Genomic DNA, 14,499 nt, shown 5'->3' with positions numbered 1-14,499 from the left:
ATTTTGATAGGGATTGCATTGAATCTATAGATTGCTTTGGGTAATATTGACATTTTAATAATATTAGTTCTTCCAATCCAGAAACATGGGATGTGTTTCCATTTACAGTTGACCCTTGAACAACAAAGGTTTAAACTGTGTGGGTCCACTTATACACAGACATTTAAAAAAATAAATATGTACTACAGTACTACATGATCTGTAGTTGGTTGAATCCATGGATGTGGAACCATAGATACGGAGGGCTGACTGTAAGGATATACATAGATTTTTGACTGTATGGGTGTAGGCGCACCCAACCCCCATGATGTTCAAGGGTCAGCTGTATTTATGTCTTTAATTTCTTTCAGCAGTGTTCTGTAGTTTTCATTATATAAGTCTTTCACCTCATTGGTTAATTTAATTCCTAAGTATTTTATTCTTTTTGACACTGTTGTAAATGGAATTATTGTCATAATTTCCTTTTCAGATAATGTCAAATACTGTGATCATTTTACTTTTTCTTTTCCAATTTAGATTCCTTTTATTTATTTTTCTTGCCAAATTGCTCTGGCTACGTTGACTGGAAGTGGTGAAAGCAGGCATCCTTGTCTTGTTCCTGATCTTAGAGGAAAAACTTTCAGTCTTTCACCATTGAGTATGATGGTTGCTGGGGGTTTTTCATATATGGCTTTTATTATGGTGTAGTAGTTTCCTTCTGTACCCCATTTGTTGAGTGTTTTTTATCATGAAGAGGTGTTGAGTGTTGTTAAATGCCTTATCTGCATCTATTGAGGTCATCATAGGATTTTTTTATCTTTCATTCTGTTAATGTGCTGTGTTAACGTTTGTTGATTTACATAGTTTGATCCATCCTTGTGTCTATAAAGCACCTAGTGGCAGAGCATTACTGTTAAATTTTTTTTAAACTTCTAAAAGTAGCATAACCATATTGTAGGATACTTGCAGAAAAATAAAAAGCAGAGAAATAATCACCTGTAATTTCTCTACTCCAATTCCAGTAAGGGACCCATTTTGATGTACTTCTTGTCATTTTTCACATGCTTATTATTTTCTCAACATTATTTAGCCTTTTTCCTTGTCGTTATATGGTTACCATAAATTATTATTAGTAATGGTTGCACAGTATTCCATCTGGTGAGACTGTTCCGTGCTATGTTTTGGGAGGGAGGAGGGATGAGTAGTAAGATAAACATTTATTGTGAAGTTACATTACATTATCTTACCTTCAGATCAACCGCATGGATTGACACTATTAATTTTACTTAAGGATATGCCCACTGGGATGCATAGAGGTTAAATCACTTGTTCAGGGTCATATAGGTAGTAAGTTGTAAAGCTGATATTTGAACTGAGACCTGGTGACTTAAGAGGCCATGCTTCTTCCCCTTTACTTTTGTATTGCCTCCATATGTCATTTATTAAATTCTTATAAGAACTCTTAAGTGTTTTAATATTCAGTAATATAAGTAATGAAGGTGAAAGCTTAGAGGATAAACAGTGGTTGGTACAGGAACCATTGGTGTAGAGTGGGTTAGTGCTGGGCACTGGTCTGATCGCTTTACATTCATTACCTTGTTCAGCTTTTATTACAACCCTGTGGGTACATATTATCATCATGCTGCCATTGGTTGGATAACTTGGGTGTTTTCAGTTTTTTCACTAGTCTCCTCATGCTTTGAATTATTTCCTTATGATGGATGCTCAGGTTGTCTCCATTTTCCCTCCACCTTGCAAATAACCATGCATTGCTCCAACTCTTCACAGTTACATGTAACAGTTTAATTTTGACCTGCATGAGTAATTTGTTGATGTGGGTATCCAGGAACACTTTGACTATAGGAAATGCATCCACTTAATTTGACCAAGCTCTCAAGAGAGGATGCCCATCCACATGTTTAGTAGTGCACAAGGACAGAGTTTCTGCAAGCGTCTGCATATACTTGACGTCCAGTTGCATAAATTTTGTCACTCAGATATTTTAATTTACATTTCTGTCTTTATTAATGAGAGCACCAGTTCTTGGTGTTCTTATAAGGTTTTGGCCTTTCTTTTCTGTGGATGTCTGTTTTTATACTTTGCCCATTTTCCCATTGGGGTTGTCTTTTTCTGTTGATTTGTGGAAGCTCTTGCTGTTAATTCTCCTATACACTTTATGCTTTGTAAATATCTTTTCTTATTCTGTTAATCTGTTTATTAACCTTTCCCAAAGTGTTCTTTGTTGAACAGAAATTTTAGATTTTGATATGATCAAATTCAATATTTTTTGCCTAATGTTTTGTGCTTTTGAAATTTTATTAAGGAATCCTTCTTCTTAATTAGACCACAAGAATTAGGTCTTTATCTGTAGTTCTCTTTTTATGCAGTGGTAGAAAAGGATCCAGTTTTAATTTTCTCTCTATAGTGAGTCTGCCTGCTTCTTTAGAATTCAAACTTTAGAGTCAGTAACTCTTGGAGATGTTTTAGGGGCCCTTAGCACACCATATAGTTTACTCTTAAATATTTAGTCGTGCCATTTTTTGTTTGCCCTCGGCCCCTGCAACCTCTTCCCACCAATAAGTAAGCTTTATAGGTAAGGATCTTTTTCTGTTTTGTGTATTGGTATATGCCAAGCACCAAAAGATAGTGACTGGCACATGACATTCACTCAGCAGCCTTCACCTTACTTGTGAATGTTGAGTGAATGTCAGCTCTTTTCCTGTAGCCAGTTATCCTTGCTACAGAAAGCTTGAAATCTCTACTAGAACTAGACTGTTTCTATTATCAGCTCTCCTATTAACTAGCTGTGTTTTCTCAAGGAAGTCAGTTTCCTTTCTTCATCTGCAAATTAATGCCCCTGTGTAACCACCGTCTTAATCAAGATATAGAAAGTTGTCATCACCCCCGAAAGTTCCCTTGTAGTCCTTTATAGTCAGTTCACCTGTTCCCCAGCCCCAGGCAGTGATTGGCTTTTCTGTCACAGCGACTGATTACCTTTGCTTGTTCTAGAATTTTATATAAATGGAATCATATAGTATATATTTTTTCGTGATTAGCTTCTCCTGGTCGGCATGTTTTGAGATTCATTTGCTACGTATATTGATAGTTTATTCTTTTTTTATTGCTAAGTAGTATTCCATTATATGGATATACTACAGGTTTTTTTTGTTTGTTTGTTTTACTTTTTGGTCACACCGCATGGCATGTGGGACCTTAGTTCCCTGATCAGGGTTTGAACCCGCGCCCCTGCAGTGGAAGCGTGGAGTCTGGACTTCCAGGGAAGTACCTATGCTACAGTTTTTAAAATCCAGTCACCTGCTAAGGGGCATTTGGGATTATGATAAAAGCTACAATGTGTTTTTATGTACTGGTGTAGATGATGTATGTTTGGATAAATACCTAAGAGTAGAATACCTGTAACTGGGGCCATAAAAAAGGATGGATGGTGGATGGTTTTTAGTTTGTGTATGTATATTATATTCATATGTGTATCAAATAAATATAAACAGTATATTTTATAGAACTTCATTTGTTCCAAAAATATTTTGGGGACAATTAGAAAAAGAATTAAGTAACGTAAATAGAGTAAGGTAGTATGTATCAGAAGGGGACGGGAAGGGTGAAGAAATGAGAAATGAGCATTGATCTGAATGACCTAATCAACCATGACAGTAGTATAACTCTCTCTCCTGTATGTATATACATGTATATATTTTAAAATCTTGTCCATTTATATCTTTAATATTATACCATGAACATTTTCTCACACTGATGTGTTTTTTAAAACACTAATTTTATTAGGTGCATTTTGCTCTATTGGGTGAATATATAACTTACTTTATATCCATAATTTATTTTACTATTATGGACACTTAGATCCTTTTTTTTCCCTATAAAATTTCAGATGTGAGGAACATTTTTCTACATAAATCCCATATCTCATTCAGATTGTTTCCATAGAAGTAGAATTACTGAGTCCAATGATAGGGCCATCTATAAGATGTTGTAAGAAAGTGCTTTCCAGACGGTGTTTTTAGCAAAGCTGTGTTGAGAGTGGCTGTCTTAATGCATCTTTACCAGCACTGAGAATAATTTTAAGTATCTTGCTCACTTGACAGGTGAAATAGTTTTCTTGCTGTTATAGTTTTATATTTTAAGAATACAGGCTCTTTGTCATATTTGTAATAAAATATTCCATTTTATTGTTTGCTTTTCATTTGCAGAATGGAAGTTAGTGGTAGTTGCTCCAGAGGCTAGAAAAAAAAATGGATTTGTGATGTTTATGTCATGGAGAAATTTCACATTTCTTATCTAGTCAGATATTTTGGATCTTTTCCTCTGTTATGTCCATAGCTTTTATATTCAGAATGTCCGTTAACGTCATGAAATTAGATCAATCTTCACTTAAAATTTTGTCTCGAAACTTATGATTGTGATATTTTCAGTTGAGTCTTTTTTCAGTCCCTGAGCCAGTTCATTGAGGCCAGTTGGGAGCTGTTAGGTACTGAAATTATGGGACAGTACTGATTTTATCCAGATCATCCAGAGTACACTTAAAATAAATTTGCTATATTTCCATCAAAATGGAGGCCTCTAGCATTCATGATAGTGTGAAGGTGTAAGTAAGGCAGTGGTCCCCAAACTTTTTGGCACCAGGGACCAGTTTTGTGAAAGACAATTTTTCCACGGACCGGGGGTTGCGGGGAGGTGGTTCAGGCAGTAATGGGAGTGATGGGGAGCAATGGGGAGCTGCAGATGAAGCTTCTTCACTCACTTGCCCGCCGCTCACCTTCTGTGTGGCCCGGTCCCTAACAGGCCTCGGCCTGGGGGTTGGGGACCCGTGAGGTAAGGGGCAGGAGGACAATACAAGGCGTTCCTCATATTTTTTAATTAACAGAAAACATACCAGTGTGTTTTTTGGTGGTTCCTTCTTCTGCAGGATATGATCATAGTTATATTGTTTTCATTAGTGTGCCCATCTCTCAATATACTCATTTCAAACTGCATGACACAAGTTTCTGAGATTGAATCATTATTAGAATGGTTAAAGATAGATAATTAGTTTTAGGAAATTATGATTCATAAGACTTCTTACTTTTGTAAAAATGTTCAGTTAGCAATGGCTGTTTCCATCAACTATACTTTTTTGTCTTGGAACATGCAGAATTATCTCAGGGGAGATGAAATAACCCTGAGTTCTGCAGCCTTTTGCTTGGGCACACTTCAGTGCTCAGTACCTGTTGGAAAGTAGCATCCTAGGAGAGACATTGGGAGGGAAATTATTGGAAAGCAAATGGATAGGATGGGAAAAAATTAAAAAGCTGTTGAAAAACTTCAGAGAAATTGACTATAATATTTAAATTGTAGACATTTACATACTATTTCATGATTTATACTAAGTGAAATTAAAATAGGAGACTAGATGGCCATTGTAAATGCATCTCAAACCCAAACTGCTATTTTTGTCTCTTTATTTGAAGATCAGTCCTTGTGATGGATATGTAGCAGGTAAGAAAATGAGAGACCTGGAGTGACCTTAACATGAATTATTAGCATAAGTATTTTCACAGGAACTAAACCTTCCTGAGTACTTGATGATCTAAGAAAAGGAAAAATGGGTTGGGACCCTTTGTTATATTTAAGGTATTGTTTAAGTCACTCAATCCTTCAGAATATATTTATAATTACCTTGGATAGTCTTAAGGCTTATCCAGTATGCTTAGCCTATAATACTCAGTAAGATGACATTACTCCTCATTTGTGTAACATCTGCAGCATTCTGGTTCTGTTCTACCTTTTGAGAAAAACAAGTGAGAAAAAGCAAGGAATTCCTCAAGTTTAGGCATTGCTCTGAACTAAGGAAGTCAAGCCCAACATGCTGTCACTAAGAGAAAGGAAAGTTCTCTTTTCTTGTGCCTTCATCCATGCTCTACTGCTGTTTGAGTGCACAGTGGCTAAGAAGACCCATTTGTGTGGTGAAATTCAGTGGATTAAAATGTATCAAGGAATAATAAAGTATAATGCGTTAATTGTTAAAACAGCAAACTGGGACTGGAAAGGAATTTTCTTAATAAAAGCTACCAATATCCTTTAGCAAGCATCATATTTATATTTATCACTTTATATTGATAAAATATATCTAATAGTAACCTTCAGCAGGTGTTGTGTTTAATGATGAACTGTTATATGAATCCCTTGCAAGATCTGAAACAAGGATACCCATATTAATACTACCTAAGGGTACATTGTACTGGAAGTCCTAATTAGCACAATAAGAAAAGACAAGTTCAGTAGACGTACTTAGACAAACCTAAAACTAATAAGGGTTTAGCAGGGTTTCCCAACCTTGCTGTACCAGCAACCAGCAACCAGAAAATATTAAATAAAACCCTCTTTTCAAAAGAAACAAAAAACATGCAGTACCTAGGAAAAACCCAAAAGATGTGCAAGAGTTTTATGGGGAAAAATTATAAGACCTTATTAAGGACATAGAAAAAGTTATAAATAAATTAACAATTATGCAAAGTTCATCAGTGAAAGTTAACATTACTTAATATTGTAATGGTATTTATTCTCTAATCTAAATCACAGCAGTGTTTTTCATGGATCTTGCCAATTGACTTTAAAATTATTATGGATGAATAAAGGACAGAAGAGCTAAGATGAGTTTAGAAAGGAAGGAGGGGACCTGCCCAAGATTGGCAAACTTGTGTGGGAGAAAGGAGCTTTCGTACATTTGGATGGATCATAGATGGTGGCTACTTTTTCGTAAAAATAGTCTTTAGCAGATAGGTACATGAACAAAAATCAAAAGGGAGTACTGTTTAAAAAAAAAAAAAAAGTCTTCCTCCTGCCCCTGCCTACTGAACCATTGTTCTTGGAAGTAATGTCTTTTACAGTTCCTGGAATATACCTCTAGAACTCTTATACAGAGATAATTATATAATGTTTTTGAAAAATTGTACCATTTTATACCATGATTTCCTTTCACTGACTTTTTTTAAAATTGAGGTATAAGTGACAAATAACATTGTATTAGTTTTAGGTATACAGGATAATGATTCAATATTTGTATGTATTGCAAAATGATCACCATGAGTCTAGTTTAACACCCATCACCACACAGTTACAAAAAACTTTTTTCTTGTGATGAGGAATTTTAAGATCTATTCTCTTAGCAACTTTCAAACATGCAGTACAGTGTTATTAATTATAGTCACCATGATGTACACTATATCTCCATGAGTTACTTATCTAATAACTGAAAGTTTGTACCTTTTGACCACGGTCACCCGTTTTGCCCACTCCCCTCCCCACTCCCCACTCCCCACTCCCCACTCCCCACCTCTGGCAACCACCAGTCTGTTCTCTGTATCAAATGAGCTTTTTTTTTTTTTTTTTTGGTTTGTTTCACATATAAGTGAGATCATATGGTATTTGTCTTTCCCTGTCTGACTTATTTCACTTAGCATGATGCCTTCAAGATCCATCTATGTTGTCACAAAAGGCAAGATTTATTTCCTTTTTTATGGCTGAGTAATATTCCATTATATATCTATATCTCACACTTTCTTTATTCATTCGTCTGTCCATGGACACTTAGGTTGTTTCCATGTCTTGTCTCTTGTAAATATCTTGGCTATTGTAAATAATGCTTCAGGGAACATGGGGGTGCAGGTGTGTTTTCATTTTCTTCAGATAAATACCCAGAAATAGAATTGCTGGATGATATGGTAGTTCTATTTTAAATTTTTTGAGGAACCTCCATTTCTTTTCCATAGTGGCTAAAGCAATTTACATTCCCACTAACACTGTACAAAGGTTCCCTTTTCTCCACATCCTCACCAACACTTGTTATCTCTTGTCTTTTTGGTGATGGCCATTCTAACAGGTGTGAAGTGATATCTCATTGTGATTTTTGATTTGCATTTCCCTGATGATTAGTGATGTTGAGCATCTTTTCATATACCTGTTGGCCATCTGTATGTCTTCTTTGGAGTGTCTATTCAGGTCCTCTGCCTGGTTTTTTGCTATTGAATTGTATGAATTCTTTATATATTTTGGATATTATCCCTTATACCATGATTTTTTAAACATATCTTAGAACGTATGTCATCTTAATGTCTGTAACACTGCTTCATTTCTTTTAATGATTATATAATAATCCTTGGCATGTTATATTATAAATTAGCCAGGCCCCTAAGATGTATGTTTAGATGTTTCTAATCTCTTCTTGCTGTCAAAAATGCTAAAATGAATTTCCTCCCTTGGGTATTATTTCACACGTGTCTGACTATGTCTATAGGATGAATATCTAGAAGCAGAATTGCTGAGAAGTTCTTCTTTAATCCTCTACAGAACTTTAGAATCAACTTGCCTAGTTTGTGGTGGTGTTCAGTTAAATTATCTTAGAGGCAATTTGGATTTTGTTGTCTTTCATCTAAATATTGAGCATGTCTTTCCATTTGCTCTTTTTTTTATATCAGTAGCTTTTCAAAAATTTCTTCATATAGATCTTGTCCTTTCTTCTATTATTAAGTATTTTATTTTTCTTATTGCTGTAGTAAATAATTGGGGTCTTGTCTTATTTTAAATCTCCTAAAGTTTTTTGTTATGTATGTGTATATGAATGCTATTAATTTTAGTATATTAGTTTGTACCCAAATAACTGATTAAATTCTTTGATTTAAAATAGCACACTAGCTGATTTTCTTGGGTTTTATAGTTATGTATTCTGCAAATAATGATCATTTTAACTCCTTACCAACTTTTATACCCCATTTCTTTCTCTATTTCAGCTATGTTGATTATTCCCTTTGGCAGAGTGTCAAAGACATTTTTGGATATTCCTGATCAGGTTAAGGAAGTGCTTATTCATTCCTATTTTGTTAGGGGCTAGATGTTGAATTTTACTAAATAATTTTCAACATGTTTAGAAATTTTGTGATTTTTCACTTTCGATCTATTAATGGGATGAATTATATTTCTAGATTTCTTAATAATAAATCTTCCTAGAACTCCTGGAATTAAATACCCAGTTATGGTACATTCTTTTGATATTTTGAATGTATTAATATATTAACATTAATTTATGTTAATATTTAATATTAGACTGTATATTCAAATATTTTATTTAGGATTTTTATACCAGTATTCCTATGGGACACTAGTTTTCTTTTTCTATGCAATTTTTGTGGGGTTTTGTTACCATTATTATGTTAGATTCCTTGCTTTCCTTCTTTATTATGTCCTGGAAGAGTCTAAATTGCATTGGAGTTACCTGGTCACTAAAAGTTTGATAGAATTACCTTGTGAATATGTCCCTACCTGGTGTTTTTCTGGACAAGTTATTTGCCAACTTCCTCTGTTTATTTCTTTGGAAACATTGGCCTTTTTAAGTATTCTCTTTTTTTCTGTGGTCAACTTTTGGTCATTTATATTTTCCTAGAATATCGTAGTGATTATATCTTCGCACAGAAATGAACAAAGTAGTTGCTTATGACTGTTTCAATTTCCCTTTTATATATGGCTTTGTCTCTGTAGACATTTCTTAGTTTGTATGTTTTTGTGCTTTGTGGCTTCATTCTTGATTAGATTAGCTAACGATGGCTTCATTTTATTTTTCACTGAGAAGGGACTCTTGGATTAATTGTTCTACAATTTTTGTGTTTTTTTTTTCACTGGCACTGCTTTAGCTTTTTAATTATTGTTTTTAGATTTTTTGCAGTTTTCAGATAACCTTTTGATTCAGTGGTTTATGAAAGTTTTCTAGTTTCGTTATTAATGTCTGGTTTAAGTTCACTGCAACTAGGAAATGTCTATATCACTTTCGGAATCTGTTAAGGTCATTTTTTTTGGCTGCGTTGGGTCTTTGCTGCTGCGTGCAGGCTTTCTCTAGTTGCAGCGAGTGGGGGCTACTCTTCGTTGCGGTGCGCGGGCTTCTCATTGTGGTGGCTTCTCTTGTTGCGGAGCATGGGTTCTAGGTGCACGGGCTCAGTAGTTGTGGCTTGCGGGCTCAGTAGTTGTGGCACATGGGTTTAGTTGCTCCGCGGCATGTGGGATCTTCCCGGACCAGGGATTGAACCGGTGTCCCCTGCATTGGCAGGTGGATTCTTAACCACTGTGCCACCAGGGAAGTCCCAAGGTCATTTTTATGGCTGACTTCATGCTCAATTTTAATGAATCTTTCTGGGACTTACTGACAAGTTTTTTTGGATTTCAGAATAAAATCAGTTAGATCTGTCTTGTGAATTAGGTCTTCTGTATCCATACTTAATTTTGTTCAGTAGATGTTTTTGTGGACTGAGAAAAGTGAATTAAAGTCTCGTAATTCTGTATTCCTGTATTTCCTTTATTTCTTATAGTTTTTGTTTTATAACTACCTATGCCCTGTTTGTCTTTCTTAAAAATGATTTTTGCCCTGATTTCCAAATCCTATCCATTGCAGTATTGATCCCTGTTTCATTTGGATTGCATTTTTATGATATGCCTTTGCCCATTCTTTTTCAGTCTAAGTCACTTTAAGTGTGTCTCCTGTAGAGAGTATATTTTTTGTTTTGTGATTCAATATGACTTTTTCTTTTAATTGTTGAGTTTAGCCAATTTGTATATATTAGAAAGACAAACTTGTTTGGTTTTGGTCCTCATGTTTAATATCCTTTCTTTTGTTGGTTTTTGTCTTACTACATAATGTGTGTGTTATGAGTTTCTTCAGATAACTTAGAAATTTTGTTTTTTTGTTCAAAGAGTACTTTTATAAACTTAAATGCAGTGGTGTGCTTAATTCCTAAGAGAATTTCTGTTGGCGCCCTATTGTGAACAGTGAGGAAATTAGTACATTTTCACTTTCGCCCATTTCCCTTCCCATATTCCAAACTTCAGTTGATTATTTCCATTGGTGTTGACCTTTATATATCAAATTATATTTATACCTCTACTGCATGATTTGTCTCTGTTGACTGACAGTAAAGTTGACAAATCAGTCTGTGTGGACTGACTCCACCTTGTCTTCTCCTGCCCTTCTCCTACTACAGTGGGGCTGCGACTCCCCTCGTCACTTCCTTCTTATCCTCCAGTTAACTGCATTGGCAGAGAAAATAGCACTATATAAAGTTATTTATCTCCTAAACAGAAAACAGTTCTCTTCCACGAACTGTAGACACAGAAGGCTCTGCAGTCCCTCTGCCACGGTATACTCCTTGTCTTGCTTGAAATTCATCCCCTGAGTTTAGAAGTTTCTTCAGTGATGAGTTCTTCCTTTCTTTTTTTTAATTTTTGGGCCGCGCCAAGCAGCATGTGGGATCTTATTTCCCCAACAGGGATCGAACCCGCAACCCCTAAATTGGAAGTGTGGAGTCTTAACCACTGGACTGCCAGGGATGTCCCAAGTTCTTGCATTTTGTTTTTTTGTTTTTGTTTTTAAAATTAATTAATTAATTATGTTTATTTTTGGCTGTGTTGGGCCTTTGTTGCTGCGCACGAGCTTTCTCTACTTGCGGTTGAGCAGGGGCTACTCTTCGTTGTGGTGCGCAGGCTTCTCATTGTGGTGGCTTCTCTTGTTACAGAGCACGGGCTCTAGGGCCCATGGGCTTCAGTAGTTGTGGCACACGGGCTCAGTAGTTGTGGCTCGTGGGCTCTAGAGCACAGGCTCAGAAGTTGTGGCGCACGAGCTTAGTTGCTCCGCGGCATGTGGGATCTTCCCGGACCAGGGCTCGAACCCGTGTCTCCTGCATTGGCAGGAGGATTCTTAACCACTGCGCCACCAGGGAAGCCCTTGCATTTTGAAAATGATTTGTTTTGACTGCTTTGATACTTAAATGACAGATTAACTGGATACAGAATCCTTGTGTCGTACTTAATTTTCTTGCAGACCCTTGGGCACTTCTGCCCTGTCTTCCAGCACAGAATGTTTCTCTGGAGAGACTGAGGCCAGCCTGGTTTGTCTCATAGTATGTTTTTGTGTTGGGATATCCTAGTTTACTGGTAGAGGGTGTTGGGGTTTGATTGGAGGGGAATGGAAAATGGCACAAATTCAACTGTAGCTGTAACATTTTATTTCCTTAAAAAACAAAATGATATGAAGCAAATATGCCATGTGTTCAGTATGATTGCTGAGTACAAGAGAATCTGCAGTATTATTCTCTGTGGTATAGGGTGTGTTTGAAATAAAATTTTTTTAATTAAAAAATGCCATGTAACTATAAATCAGGGAGAGCTTGTATTCTTTAGTGATCTAGTTCAAAATATATTTAATCGAAAATCACATTTTTGCCTTATTGATCACAGCATGCATTCTTGTTTTCTTTATATGTTGACAACCACTCGTGTAATTCCTTTATTTTCTTTAGTGTCATTCCCTAAGTTTTGAGTAAAAGTACTTTATATTCTAACATCTTGAAGATTATAAAATTCTAGACTTAGAATCTGTAGAGTGGAGGTTAGTGACAGTTGCTACAGAGGCTAGAACTAAATGGGATGTGTGACTAAAATCTGTTAAATGATTTGTATATGCTAGTTTGGAACTATTTTGAGCAAATATTCCTCTAAATATACAAAGTAGATTTAAGTTTTAAAATATCGTGATAATTGAAAGAGTTAAGTATTGAGGACTGGCTTTTCTCTCTTTCTGCAGGGCTCTGTTAAGTATGTCACAATAAAAGAGAAATCACCTCTATTTTCTTATTTTTATTCATTTTTATTTTTTAGTACTAAGGGATTTTAAATTTGTTTTTCCTCTGTATTCAGGTACATGTCTCGAGTCCACGGTATGCATCCAAAAGAGACCACTCGTCAGCTGAGCTTGGCTGTGAAAGATGGTCTTATTGTGGAAACGCTAACAGTGGGCTGCAAAGGTTCAAAAGCTGGTATCGAACAGGAAGGATATTGGTTGCCAGGCGATGAGATTGTAAGTTTTTTTTATTTTATAAATCTGGAACGTTATTTAAATATATATAACCCATAGAAATTTATTTTCAGAAGTTTAGTAATATTCACTTCCACAGTTTTTATTAACATTAAGGACCTATATTGGTAGGATGGATACTTTCCTTCCTGATTCTTTACGAGAAAACTTGGAGCCTGCTTTTTCTGTCTAGATTACCTTGAATCTGAAAAATAAAACAAAGGAAAGCCCTTTTAATGTATGCACAATTTAATGGTATCCCTAAGCATTTTCTTCAGTAAATATTAGTAAAAAATGTTTCGATGAGGATAATGTTGATGCCATCTAGACAGATTTGAAAGGGATATATACTTTTTTACTTAGGGGCACATATAGAAGTACATTTTTTTTAATGTAAAGGTTGGTTTCATGTGTAATATTTCTGTCTTCCTACCTTATTTGCTTTTGATTTTTCTAATACCTTCATGAAAAGTCTGTTTTTGTAAAGGAAAGCTTTCAAATGTAATAAACATTAATTTTTTAGTTCTGAAAGGAATAGATTTAGTAATTAGATACATTGAGAGTGTTTTATCATGAATTCTCTAAAACCTAAAATTATAAAAATGACACAGAATCTTAAAATTGGTTATTTGTGGAAACATTTCCCCAAAACATTGTCTTTCCCTTTCTGGCTCTAGGCAGTTGAGCCAACACACAGACACCCACCTGTCAGGTCTGAGAGCAATAAACAAAGAACACTGTTTTCTGTGGGGAGCTGGTCCACAGAGGCAGCTATCAGTTATATACTTAGAGAAGCTGTTAGTTTTTTACACTGTTGTTATCAATTTATTATGTGCCTTGAAAGTTTCTGGAAAGAAAATTCACGTTTTCCACCAACAGAAAACGTGGAAGAAAAAAATGTTTAATTTCATTGGTATCACTTGATTTGTGCACTAGAAGTGTTCTTGAAAACTTAGGTGAAAATGTTTATACCAGCATAATTCTTCTGTAAGCTAATTCTTCTTTACCTTACAGAAAAGTAAAGCTTTTTGCCAATAAAGAAACTTTGGGTGCTAGGCCATAATAATAATAATAATGTCAAGTGACATAAATCTATCTACAGCAGACATTTAAAGGAGGGCCATGGTTAACTGATAGCTTATTATACACTCAAAATAATCTAGATAATATAAAATTTCTAATCCCAAAACACTTAGCCATGCACAGATTTAGTACAGAAGGGTATATTGATACTGGGTTGGCCAAAAAGTTTGTTTAGATTTTTCCATAACACATTACAGAAAAACCCGAACGAACTTTTTGGCCAACCCAATAATTTCTGAGATTTATATAGTAACTAACCAATAGTAAATGCAACTTAATCCACAGGACTTTGGTTTGTGGATCATGTGTACATTTTTTCATAAAAATGATTTTACTTCTCCTTTTTAGATTTGTCCTTTTCCATGTGCTTTTTTTCCCCTTCAAGTTGAGGTTTTTTTGTTCAGTTTAATTCAACAAGCAGTTAATGAGTTGTATGTTCATGGCTGCATTAGGTTCTGTATTCTACTTTTATTTTTACATGTTCTTACTGCATATATTTTTATAGCATCATCCTTTTTCTTTTTTCTAGATGAAAT

General features: G+C 35.2%; 1 protein-coding gene across 16 annotated transcripts in view; it reads left to right on the top strand.

The window, feature by feature from the left end:
* Nucleotides 1–14,499, top strand: part of ZMYND11 (zinc finger MYND-type containing 11) — a 129,516-nt gene that overhangs the window by 68,061 nt on the left and 46,956 nt on the right. For 15 of the 16 annotated variants that reach the window (XM_059912253.1, XM_059912254.1, XM_059912261.1 and 12 more), the window contains one exon: nucleotides 12,724–12,883. In XM_059912253.1, coding sequence (XP_059768236.1) covers nucleotides 12,724–12,883 — 160 coding nt within the window. Of the gene's footprint in view, nucleotides 1–12,723; nucleotides 12,884–14,499 lie in introns of those variants that run through there. The other variant, XM_059912267.1, reaches the window with a different exon arrangement.

The sequence above is a fragment of the Balaenoptera ricei genome, chromosome 2, assembly GCF_028023285.1.
Source record: "Balaenoptera ricei isolate mBalRic1 chromosome 2, mBalRic1.hap2, whole genome shotgun sequence".
In the NCBI taxonomy this organism is placed as follows: Eukaryota; Metazoa; Chordata; class Mammalia; order Artiodactyla; family Balaenopteridae; genus Balaenoptera; species Balaenoptera ricei.
Note: the sequence above shows the minus strand (reverse complement) of the source record. Positions and strands in the feature narration are given on the sequence as shown.